General features: G+C 42.3%; 1 protein-coding gene across 1 annotated transcript in view; it reads right to left on the reverse strand.

Annotated features, from left to right (window-relative positions):
• Positions 1-1,019: 1,019 nt before the first annotated feature.
• SCNN1D (sodium channel epithelial 1 subunit delta) overlaps positions 1,020-12,744 on the reverse strand; it is a 73,883-nt gene continuing 62,158 nt past the window's right edge. The window contains exons 12-13 of the mRNA XM_085624104.1: positions 1,283-1,451; positions 1,020-1,219 (exon numbers count right to left, since the gene is read on the reverse strand). Of these exons, the coding sequence (XP_085480230.1) occupies positions 1,020-1,219; positions 1,283-1,451 (369 nt within the window). The remainder of the gene's footprint in view (positions 1,220-1,282; positions 1,452-12,744) is intronic.

The following is a 12,744-nucleotide window of genomic DNA, read 5'->3' on the forward strand; positions in this document are numbered from 1 at the left end:
ATAAGTCTTGGAAATTCCTCTCTTGCCAGGAGAAAGGATGGCAAAATGTAAAAAATTAATTTTGCTTAGCTCTTCAATAGGCCTATCAAAGTCCCTACATAGAGCTTATGTGCCCCCCTACCCGGCTAGACTCCTATGAAGTGTAAGGTCTTCAGGGAGCTTGCTTTCGTACCTGGGACTGTATGACATATGTAACAGTAAGCTACATATGAAGATCAATCGCACCCCGGTAGCATGTATGACGTCTACTACCATAAGCTGTACTCAGTGCTCTCTCTCACTCTTGTGCCTGCATGACTTACGATGCGGCAAAGTAAGCAATGAACTCGCTCTTACCCTTCGGCCTGTAACAGTGGTTAATGTGTAAAAAACAGAAGTGCCTGGGCTCTCGTCAGGAGGCAATTTGCACCAGCCCATTTCTCCTGTTAGTGTCGTCTAATACAGAACCAACTACTAACCATGAAAGGGGGGTAAGGATGTGTTGTAATGGCCAGAGCTGCCAATTTTGGAGCAGGTGAAACTGGTTCGAGTCTTGGCGTCGGCTCAACATCCTGTGATTCTGGGCAAATCACTTAATCTCCCCGTAAATGAATGTGTCCTTTACTGGTGCTCATGAAAAGCGCCGGTGTTGATGATTAAGTGCCGGTGATGATGATTAAGTGTCTGTGCTCAACCCTGAAAACCACCAGCTCAAATTAAGCACTGCCTGTATGACTTGTGATACTGTAAGGCTCCTGCTCTCACAGCAGGCATATTTGCTTTGAGTTACTATGAGTTATTCTCTCTTCATAGGACCTATGTAACTCTTTGAACTTTTGTGGACCAGTAATCGCTCAGAACTACCTAGACACAAAATCTGAGAAAACCCATCCTACCACCCTGTCTGTTCAGTGTCAGTGATGGAGTGAAAAGAAACGTATTCTTATGCCATCTCGAAGCACTGATAAATGGGTGGAGGTCCATCTTTCATACACCAGTAGCGTTGAATGCATATAAATATCATCAGTAACAAATAATATTCACAAATGAGGGTCCGTGCCCCATTTCTCGCATGTCCAACGCACACTCATTCCGTGGTGTGGGGTGCACTCTGGGAAATGCTCTCTCCTGAGTCTTGTTCCGGCAGGAAGGATGTCCGGGAGGCAAACTTCTGCTGGCTGCGAGCCACAGAGGCAGATGACCCTGCTGACATCTTTGATTGGGGTCACAGCTCTGTTTGCTTCCGTGTCTTCTTCGCTGGGTTTCCGGTCATCGGTTTGTGGAACCGTGCGGGTTCTGTTGCAGTGGCACGCTGCAGCTGCAGGCCCACTGTGACGCCAGATCCGGAAAGCCATGATGAGACACATAGCCGCAGCATCCAGGACCAGCTCGAGCAGCTCCGCCACAGACAGCACAGACGAGCCGAACCACAGGCCCCACAAGGACCCCATGCTTGACAACAGATCGACCACCTGAAACGGGGAACAAAGAAAACAGTGACTGTGCAATATAACGTGTATAGGCTAGCGCAGCCCCCTTTGCTTATTACAACTTTGAAATTAATATGTGCTGTTTGATGATGTCATGAAAATAATTAGACAATCATGCTTTAAACTGGATTAGTATTTTTTCACAAGTGGAAAGATATATTACATTTAAGTTCAGAACAGTGAAACAGGGGGGTGGGACAGAAACATTTTGCAGTGCTCATGGTTGCGAAACTCACAATTGCCCTGTCACATTTGGAGAAGGAGGAACTGTAACGCTTCCATCGATGGAACCGCAGCCAGATGTGCTGGTGGAAACCTTTGACTGGCGGCCCAGCCACCACTGGGACTCCGGGTCATAGTGATGGTCGCCCACCCAGCCTTGTTTACGATGGGGTATCCATAACTAGATTTCCCAGGGCTGTCGGGGGTAAAGAATTGGGGTCCCAGGCGGGGAATACTTTTAATTAAACTCCAATGGAGGGAGAAACCTTTGCCAAAGCCATTTTGTTTTGCTTAGCATCGATTCCTCGGTTTTAGAGTTTTTAAATAGAAAGCAAAAAAACTTGTAGAAGGGACGCCTCAAACATGACACCTTTACATGAAATGTCAAGTTTTACGGCAAATACCACATCGGTAGGTGCAGTAAAGGCTTTAAAAATACCTTCAAAGGAGGCAGGAATCTCTAAATAGGGCAGGCTGTAACCTGCCTAGGGAGTGGAGTAAAGCATCAGATTCAAATCCCAACTAGTGATAGGATACATGACAGTGAGAAAAAGGGGTAGTAGGCTGGTTGCTTAATGACCTTATTGACAGCTGAAAATGATTCCACAAGCTTGTTCCTCGTCGCTCCAGTGGCCATAAAGTAAGTTTTACACATGTGCACCTGAATGCCTGATTTTCGGGATACCGAGAGAAATACAGGTGGTCACTGACAGAGCAATAAAGTGGCTGGAAGTCCTTCAACCAGACCTCAAAGTAGAACCTCAATAGCTAGGGCTTATAATGTCCTCTAGGACAAAACTTCCAAGTAGACACCAAGAAGGAGGTAAGGTGGTCATAATTGAGCCAAGGTAGGAAGGAGTGTTGAATGTTACTTTAGCCTATGAATAAGAGGATCCTTCTCTTGAGGAGTTGGATGTGTTCACTCTGCAAAATACTTAGGCTGTCCAGGAACCTGGCAGGCTAAGCTGGGCCACCTGAATGACAGCACAACTTGGACCATTCTTGCATCTTCTGCAGGAATCTTCTGAATCAGACTTGCCAGAGCAAAAACATGTGCAAACATCTTTCGTCAATCAAGTATCAGCTCAACCTTCAGGAAGGAAGGACCCAGCACATCCCACCGATGCAGCTTGAGTTTGTGTGGCTTGCAAAGGTGTCAGTTGCTGGGTGCACGCAGACTTCAAAGACCCTGTTAAGTGCTTATTCATTAATGTTCCTCTCATGGAAGGAGAGGATAAACCTGTTGATGTTGTCATCTCTATTGGTGTGGAGTCCACTGATGTGGAAACCTGTAGAGTTTCCACCTGCAGGTCCCATAACATAATGGCCAGCTAGTATATGTTTGGGGAAGAGTGCCACCTTGCCTTTTCAAATAAAATAGCCTAGCAGATGACTGATACAGTCTTCAGAGAGGGGGAGATATTTGTAATGCCAGAGTCAAGACCTCCAAGATTTAATGGATACCCGTTGAAGGTGTCATGAAGGTTTTTGGGCAGTTCCAGGAGAACCAGCGCCTGAATTGGGAGCTGGTAATCAGGGCCAAGGAGGACTCTTCATCGAAGTGGGAAAAGTATTCTACTGGTAGACCTCTTTTCCCACTGCAAAGCAGATGCATTTCTTATATTCCTACCTGCTACATGAAAGTAAGTGCTGGAGCAGAGTTTTCTGTTAGAAAATTCTGGGGCTTTTGAAGCTCTGGCATGTCTATGCGTTTTATTAATTATTAATAATTAACAACTAATTATTAGTCTTGTGCAAGTGTGTTTCACTAATCAACCTGTTTGTCCTAACACAAGAGAAGGTTACACGAGGGTTAGCATGCGTGTGCTGTTTATGTATTCACAATAACGTGCAAGTTTTCATGTTTAAATGTTGCTGTGTGCTATTTATTTTGAGCACAAAACGCTGTCTGAATTAATGCTCTATATGTCGCAAAGCTAGATAAATGCATACACATAAGGGTGTTAGTGGGGTTAACACTGTTTAATCATTATGATGTAGTAATCTTTATTTTGTCTCTTTAATTAAAGATGGTCTATTGTGGCCTATGGAGGCCTTCATGAAAATAACTGAGAATAATTTGAAGCCTGGCTGAGCTCTGGTACAGGCGAAATCTGTGATGTGACAAGGGAGACCCCTGCTGGAATTCGGTTACAGACAACTGACCGTAGTCCTTATATGGAAATTTCCGGGAGGACATCAGCAAGTTTGGAGGATCTCCAAAAGAAATGATTTGTCCTTGGTAAACAAAGAGCCTCAGAAAGAACTCTGTGCTAAAGCCGGTTTGCCGAGGGAAATGAACTTTAATAGTTTCTAATCTTTGGTTCCTGTTCCGAAGTTTGCGTATTATGACTTTTCCTGAGCGGAGATTTCAAGATGTTGCAAAGTTACATCCCTTCCTTCTCGTTCTGCTCAGTGCTACAATTTTACTTGTCAAATTCATGTGGGTTTCCATTGTATTTTGCATTATAAAATATGTTAGCTTAGGGAGGGCTCCCCACACTTTCTTTCGTCGCCTTGCTGCGTGAACTTGCGTTGCTGAGGACTGACGCTGAGGACCTTATCCTGAAAAGACTTTTGAGAGACTGGTCCTGACCCGTTCTGACACTAGTTAGAATAGGTAACTATGAGAAATGATTTATTCTGATTTACTCTGACTAATTTTAGATAAAGCAATATAATTTTTAAACATGGTGTTGGTTGTTTCTTTTCTTGTCGTTTATTGAAGACTTTATGATTATTGTTTATAGATTGTTTATATTATGTTAGGCAACCACTAAACTGGTCCTATCGCCTAGATATAGATGCAGGGTGTTTTAGGAGTTTTCTTCCCACAGGTTTGCTGCTGGTAGAGTATTGGAGCGTATGTTAGTGAAATGGGCCCTAGCGTATGATGAATGTATGTGCGTGTAACTGTGAAATTACTCTATCTGTGGTAGTGGGCATATTTCTGATACCCTGATCTGTATCAATTTCTCTGGTAGCAGAGGATGGTTTAGATGGTTGTCTTGATCTGATAAGATAAGATTGCTTGTAAATTAGCTTATTGATTATTGATCTATTTTGATGTTTTTGGTATATGTACTAATACTAAATGTTGGAGTCGTAATGTTGAGTTATATGTAGTGCTTCTGGAACTTGGAAGCTGGAAGCAGTTCCGTAGTAGGGCAGAGGAAGGTGTATATGCTGCTCTCGGGAAAGACGGGATTGTAAGGAATTACGTGTGACAATAGAAGTTGCGCGTTCACATTGTCTGGGTTCGGAATCGGTGACATTGTTGTATGTTACTATTAGACATTTCTGGTATATAAGGAGTGTGTATCGTAGTGAAGGTTATCTGTGAAACTCTGGTCTTAAGTCCCAGGGATCCATAAGGATTGCCGTTAAAGCTTATTGCGGGAGGAGTAATAGGTATTCTCTGAGCTTGTTTGCAGAACTGGGCGGAGGTAAGCTGCTTAGTTGTTGTGAGTTATAATTCTGTACAGAGGCAGATTGTGCGCTGTTCTCAAGAAGCAGGATTTTGTGTGTATGTACTATATTTTTCTCGTATGAATGTGCGTGAATGCATATACATTTATTGATTGTAAGACTCTTTTGGATACGTCCTAGAAGAAACAGTTATGAGATGTATGTAAAATTGTTGACTCTTGAGAAATAGACTCTCTTTTTACTATTCTGTGGTTAGCGAAGCAGACAATGGAGATGTTTTCATGTTGTAACTAATAGATTTTGTAGAAATTTTGACACACGAAGTCTACTGAGAGTTTTTGTAAAGGAGGGGTAGGCGAGTGACAGAGACAGGAGACAGAGACTGCAGCGGTTACTGACGTCAGAAAGTTCGCGCACTGATTGGATAGTAACTCAGAATAGGGTTCGTGCTAGGATTGGTGCGTTAGTGTGAGTCGCGCAGGGATTGGAAGAACTATTTAGTGACGTAGACGCTCCATACGGAAAGAGTAGAGAGTTTGGTAAGCGTTAAAATGTATTACCAAGAAGAGAAAAAGAAGAAAACCTTCTTTGGAAAGGTTAAGAAGTGGTTTAGCAAGGATAAAGAGGTTAAGACAAGAGAGGGTGAGTTGCTACCTCCAGCGAAAACACCTGCATCCTTCATGGTTGCGAAATATGGATTACATACCTGTATATGGTTGCAGAATTGGGTCAGGTATACTAAAGAAGATGGTGTTTTAGCATTCCCAGAACATGGTTCATTTAATCTGGCCGTGTTGAGAAATTTACGGGAAAAGATGTTATGCTTAGATCCGAAGCCGAGACCTACACAGTTTGAGGCTTTAGTGGAATGGGAAGAGGAAGTTCATGACCGAGAAAAGCAAAGGTCTGGAGGGTACTACAGGTATATGTTTGGGAGGAGACATGATCGTGAGACACATCAGGATCGAATGAAAAGATGGCGAGATGCTACCATGTCAGATGGATTATATCCTATGAGAACAGTTGAAGCTTCGGCTCCTTCAGAAGAAAGGGTTTCTGAGACAGATAGGAGAAGATATGGAGAGTATGAGGATGAGGTCTTGAATGATATGATGTACAAGAGACCACCTCCATATAGATCAGAATCGGAAGAGAGTACACCAGTTGTTTCTCCGATAAGAGATACAGTTGAGAAAGAAAAAATGACACCTGAATCAAGAAATAATAGTTCTTTCAGAGAGGAAAATGCCAGAAATGCCAGACAATTAGCAAAGACGACAACAGAACTGACTGAGAAAATTAGAGTTAACGATGAATATGGAAGCTGTTACAGTGCCTGTTACTATAGGTCCGGTAATTCCTATACTTGACGGACAGAGAGCAGGTGAAAATGGGCTGGTAGTTCCATATATTGCAAATAATTCAGCTGGTCCTTCAGGAGATTCAGGTAAAAGAACAGGGAGAAATGACCTGAGACAAACAAGACATGACACAGGTAGTGAATTCCTGGATGTTAGTGATTCTAGTAGTTTAGGGATGCCAATTTTAGAACCGCAGAAAAAAATAGTTTCAGCGAGAAAAACTGCGGAAATAACAGTTGACGACCTAAATGACTGGATGAAGGTTCTTCAGAAAAAGGATAAAGATTCACAAGTTGTTGATGTGGTTAAATTACGTATAGAATTAGAAGAGCTTGTGACAGGAACAGTTCCGACAGAAATCCTGAAAAGTCATCATGATGGTGAATTATTGTTCATGTGCAAGAGCATAACATGGAGGGCAAGAAATACACATGATAGACTGAGAGCGATAGCAAATGAGCAAGGAGTTGACATTGATAAAGTAAAGGCTTTACAGAAAACGTACAGGATGGATTTCACAGAGAAGGACATAGAGAATTTGAATAATTCTGGTAGAACAGGACAAATTAAAGAAATGGTGGCATTATTGCGTAGATGGGGTGATGTGGAAAAGTGGAAGGATAGGTGGTATAAGAAAAGGGATGAATGTGAAAATAGAACAACTTACTCAGCATTTCCAGTGAGAGAAAAAGAGAAACCAGTGGAGCAGTTTCCCATGAGAGAAATACCTGGAGGAGGATATGTACATGTTCCATGGACCAGACAGGATATTTTATCATTTACGAATGATTTCCCTCGATTGAGAGAAAAGCCCGTCGAGTGGTATAGGCAGGTAGACAGGTTTGTGAAATTGTCAAAAGTGCTGTGGGTTGACCTGAATAGTCTGTTTGATATAATTGTTCCAGCAGACTTGTGGACAGAGTGTAAAATAGTTGTGAGTTGGCCTAGTGAGGAATATCCAAGAGATCCAAGAACAGGGGCACCAGATCCAGAAGTGATGAGGAAGTACGATCAGGTGATGGTATACCTGAAGAGTAAAGTTCCTCCAAAAGAGACAGACTGGGTTAAAATAGATCGAACACAACAGGAAGCAAAAGAATCAGTTCATGCTTTTTACGAAAGGCTGATACTGGCTTTTAAACAATTCAGTGGAGATGAACATCTGGGTGACAAAGATTTGAGTCATTTTGTATACAGATTTGTATATGGTCTTAGACCTGAAATTAGTGAGAGAATTCGTGAACACACAGTGGATTGGCAGAGTAAGAAAGTAGATGAGATTCTGAGACATGCAAAATATTTCAGTGATGAAATTGAAGCAAAACAGAGAAAGCTGAAGGAAAAAGCAATGTGGGCACAGGTGAAAGTTGCAGAAAGACAGGAAGCACAGTTGGTGGAACAGGCAAATAATCCAGGAAATAATACAGGAAATAGACCAAGATTTGCAGGTAAAGGAAGGGGAAGTCTTGAGGAAGCAAAGAAAAAGTTCCCGTGTCACAACTGTGGCCAACTGGGACATTGGAGGTCGGAATGTCCTAATCCACCATTAAATGAGGGTAAATCCTTAAATCAACAGGTGCAGAATGAAGGGAATAACCAGCAGCAACAGCAACAACAGCAGAAAGTTGTGAGACAGCAGCAGAGTCAAGAGCCAAAACCACCTTTACCGCAGAATAGAGGGGTACAAAAGTACAGTCAGGATTCGGGATTCTTCAATGATGAGCAGGTAAACAAACCAAGACGTACTAACAAGGTACAACAGTACTTGTTAAAGAGTGAAGGGAGTGAGTCTGAAGGTGATTATTGACGGTGCCGAGGAGAGGAAGAAGAGTGCATACTTGGTGCAACTCTAGAAATAGACCAGGCAGGACCATTTGTGGATGGGAAAATTAATGAAGAGGGTGTTACTTTTTTAGTAGACACAGGTGCGACAAGATCAACTGTCAGGTCAACAGATGTTAGAAATCTTCCTCTCTCGGATGAAGCAATCCAAGTAGTTGGTGTAGCCAATACACAAATCAGAACACGTCTTACTGAACCAGTGAAAGTACAGATAGGGAAATTTTCAGACATGCACAGATTTATTGTCTGTGACACAAGCCCAGTGAACCTGTTAGGTAGGGACTTATTATGCAAGATGAACTGCACAATTTTCTGTACACCAGATGGAATAGCTTTTGAGACACCAGATGATGATGTTTTCTACCGGATGACTTTAGAAAATAGAGAAAGTGAATTAATTGGTACATTTCCAGTGTTCAATCCGGAGGATCTGCCTCAAGTGCTGAGAGACACAGTGAAAAGAGCAGTTTGGGATTTTACAGGAGAGGATGTGGGATTGATGAATAATGTAGATCCAGTGAAAATTGCAGTGAAAGAGGGAATTGCATATCCTAACATTCCTCAGTACAAAATGACACCAGAGATAATTGAAGGGATAACTCCTATAATTGAGAAAATGATTCAGCAAGGAGTCCTGAGAGAACTATTGAGTAGCCCGTGTAATTCACCGATAATGGGACTGAAAAAGCCTAATGGCAAGTTCAGGATCGTGCAGGACCTGAGAAAGGTTAATCAGATTGTGGTGGCATGTTGTCCCATCGTGCCAAATCCATCGGTGATTCTGTATCAAATTCCACATGATGCTGAGTGGTATACAGTGATTGATTTGTGTCATGCATTCTTTTCAATTCCATTGCATCATGACAGCCAGCCAATTTTTGCATTTAGGTTTGGCCAGCGTATTTTAGCATGGTGTCGTATCCCACAGGGGTATACGGAAAGTCCTTCGATATTCAATCAGTTATTGAAAAGATCGTTGGAAAGTCTGATCATGCCTGAAAGCTCAGTGCTAGTACAGTACATTGATGACCTACTGGTGGCATCAAAGACACGTGAAGCTTGTGAAGTGGATACCATAGCTTTACTGAATCATCTGGCAGATGGAGGGTTAAAGGTATCCCCAGCCAAATTACAATTTTGCAAGAAAGAGGTGCATTATCTTGGACATAATATTGAGAAAGGTCTGAGAAAAGTGACTACTGACAGGATCAAAATAATCAGAGAAATGAAAGCTCCAAAAACCCAGAGAGAAGTGAGAATGTTCCTGGGTATGGTGGGATATTGTCGTCAGTGGATAATTAATTTTTCCCTGATAGCAAAGCCATTGATTAAATTGACAAAAAGTGACATGACAGATCCATTGGATCTAGATGCAGAACAATTGGCAGCATTTGAAGAGCTCAAAACAAAAATGTGTGAAGCTCCAGCTCTGGGTATGCCAGACTATGAAAAAGAGTTTGAACTGTACTGCAGTGAGAGAAATGGATGTGCACTTTCAGTGTTAATCCAGAAACATGGACAATTGAGAAGGCCTATTGCGTACTTCTCATCGACACTTGACCCTGTAGCTGTGGGTTTACCAGGTTGTCTAAAATCTGTGGCTGCAACATGCAGAAGCCTGGAACAGAGTGAGGGAATCATAATGGGGTATCCTGTAAGGGTATTCGTACCTCACAATGTGGCGATTCTTTTGACAAGAAGCAGAACTCAGCATATGTCAAATAGTCGGTTGACTAAGTATGAGAAAGTGATTTTGGGAGCATCAAATGTGACTCTTGAAAGATGTACGAATGTGAATCCAGCAACACTTTTGCCGGATATTGAGAATGTGGGTATAAAGATGGAAAATGATCATGATTGTTTGGATGTGCTTGAGTACTGTACGAAACCAAGACCAGATATCAAGGATGTTCCCTTGCCTGAGAATGATCATGTGTTGTTTGTGGATGGATCATGCCTGAGAAATGATAATGGTGTGCTTTGTGCAGCATATGCAGTGTGCAAAGTTTCAGAGGTTATGGAAGCATCACCATTGAAAGGAGTAAAATCTGCGCAAGTTGCTGAATTAGTGGCATTGACAAGAGCTTGTGAGATTGGGAAAGATTTGAGAACAACTGTGTTGACTGATAGTCAGTATGGGTTTGGAGTGGTGCATGATTTTGGCCAACTGTGGCTACAAAGAGGTTTCTTGACATCGGGTGGAACTCCGATAAAGAATGCTGAGCTGATTGGAAAATTGCTTGAGGCGATACAGCTGCCTAAAGAGTTAGCAGTTGTAAAATGTGCAGCACATGTTTCAGGAGAGGATTTTATCACTGTTGGCAATAGATATGCTAACGATGTGGCACAGTATTGTGCAAAACTAAACCAATCAATTAACAGGGAAAGAGAAAAAAAGGAAATGTCTTTCCCTTCTGTGATGTTTACTAATGTCCTAGAAACGTGGGATGAAGTGAAACAGTTACAAGATGAGGCAGGAGAAGAAGAGAAACGAGATTGGGTTAAGGCAGGATGTGCTCCAAGAGAAACAGACCATGTTTGGGTCTATAGAGATGGCAGACCAGTGATGCCAAACTCAATTTTGTCGTCAATGGCAAGGATGTATCATGGCCAGGGACATCTGGGGAGAGACGCGATGATTAGGTCCTTTAAACAGACCTGGTACAATGCAAAGTTTAGGACAATTGCGGAAAGCATCTGTCAAAGGTGTTTAATTTGTCAGCAGTTTAACACTGGGAAAAAGACAGTGGTGAGTTTAGGGACAATTGGCAGAGAAGGAGGTCCTTTCACAAGGATGCAAATTGATTTCATTGAAATGCCCCAAGTGAACAGACTGAGGTATGTCCTAGTGGTAGTCTGTTTGTTTTCAAGGTGGGTGGAAGCTTACCCGACAAGGAGGAATGATGGATTAACAGTTGAGGGAGTTGATTCCTAGGTTTGGGTTTCCAGTTACAGTTGAATCTGATAGAGGTAGACACTTTCAAAATGAACTCATTGGTTTGATTTGTGAAGCATTAAAAATACAGCAGAAGCTACATTGTGCATACCGACCAGAGGCTTCTGGTGTGGTTGAACAGATTAATGGCACAATCAAAAACAGAATTGGAAAAATGTGCTTAGCCACTGGCATGAAATGGCCAGATGTTCTGCCTCTAGTCTTGATGACTATGAGATCTACTCCAGACAGAACTACAGGATTGAGTCCGCATGAAATCATTATGGGACGTGCAATGCGCCATGCATTCGTGCCTGTGAATAAGTTGATGACAATAACTGATGACATGATTTTGGATTACTGTAAAGGCCTGGCTGACGCAGTTCATTCTGTGTTTCACCAGGTTGGAGAAGAAGCTACCACACTTGAGAAGAAGCAAGCCCATGATCTAAGTCCAGGAGACTGGGTGAGGATTAAGGTGCACAGAAGAAGAAATTGCTTGATTCCAAGGTGGGGAAGGCCGAGACAAGTTATTCTGACTACAACGACTGCAGTAAAGTGTGCTGGAGTGAGACACTGGGTACATGCAAGTCATACTCTGAGAATTCCAAGTCCGAGAGAGGGAACTGGTGAAGAGTATTATGAAGAGTCAGATTCCAGTGATGGTGAAGATCCTGAAGATACAGAATCAGTGAGAAAAGAAGCAGAGAGAGCTTCAAGAGATTCACTGCGAGTATCAGAAGGAAGATCAGATTCTGATTCTGTGAAAGAGCCTGAAGTTTCGAGTAGCAGTGGAGGAAAAAGAAAAGAAAAGAGAAAACACATTGAGACTACTCCTGAATCAGAAGAGGAGGAGATTGAAGAGCCGCTTGAGATTATTCTTGAAGAAACAGGGTCAGAAGAAGATAGAGAGGGACAGATTGCGGAAGACCCCCGAGGAGGTGTAGGGAACATTGATGAGGAGCTAGGTAAAGGGACAAATAGACAGCAAGAAGATTGTGTGTCGGAGACCCGAGGAGGGACAGAAGTAGGGAAGTCTCAAATAGTGGTGTAAGAATCTGTGAAAGAAAAGAAAACTGCTAAGAAACGAAAGCAAAAGGCAATTGAAACAGAATCGGATGATGAGAATGAACAAACAGAAGGTCGAGTTCTGAGAAAGAGAACTTCGATTGGAGAAAGGAGTGTTAAAGAAAAGCCGAAAAAGGTTGTGAAAGGAGATCGTTGGCCTAACAACAGAGTGAAAAGACTGAGATACAGGATAATAAAAGCAAATACATCGGGAGCTGAACAAGTGAATGAGGTATCCAGTCAAACTTCAAAGGCTGAAGAAGAAGAATCAAAGAGAACAAAAGAACCAGTAGAAATAAAAAGAGTTAAAAGACCCAACCAAAAGTACAGATCACCGGAATGGTCTTATGTGACACTGTCTGAAGAAGGAAAAGAAGAAACAGTGACTCAAGATAATCCGGAAGTGGTCTTGAGAAAA

Source organism: Triturus cristatus, chromosome 1_2 (assembly GCF_964204655.1).
Source record: "Triturus cristatus chromosome 1_2, aTriCri1.1, whole genome shotgun sequence".
Taxonomy (NCBI): Eukaryota; Metazoa; Chordata; class Amphibia; order Caudata; family Salamandridae; genus Triturus; species Triturus cristatus.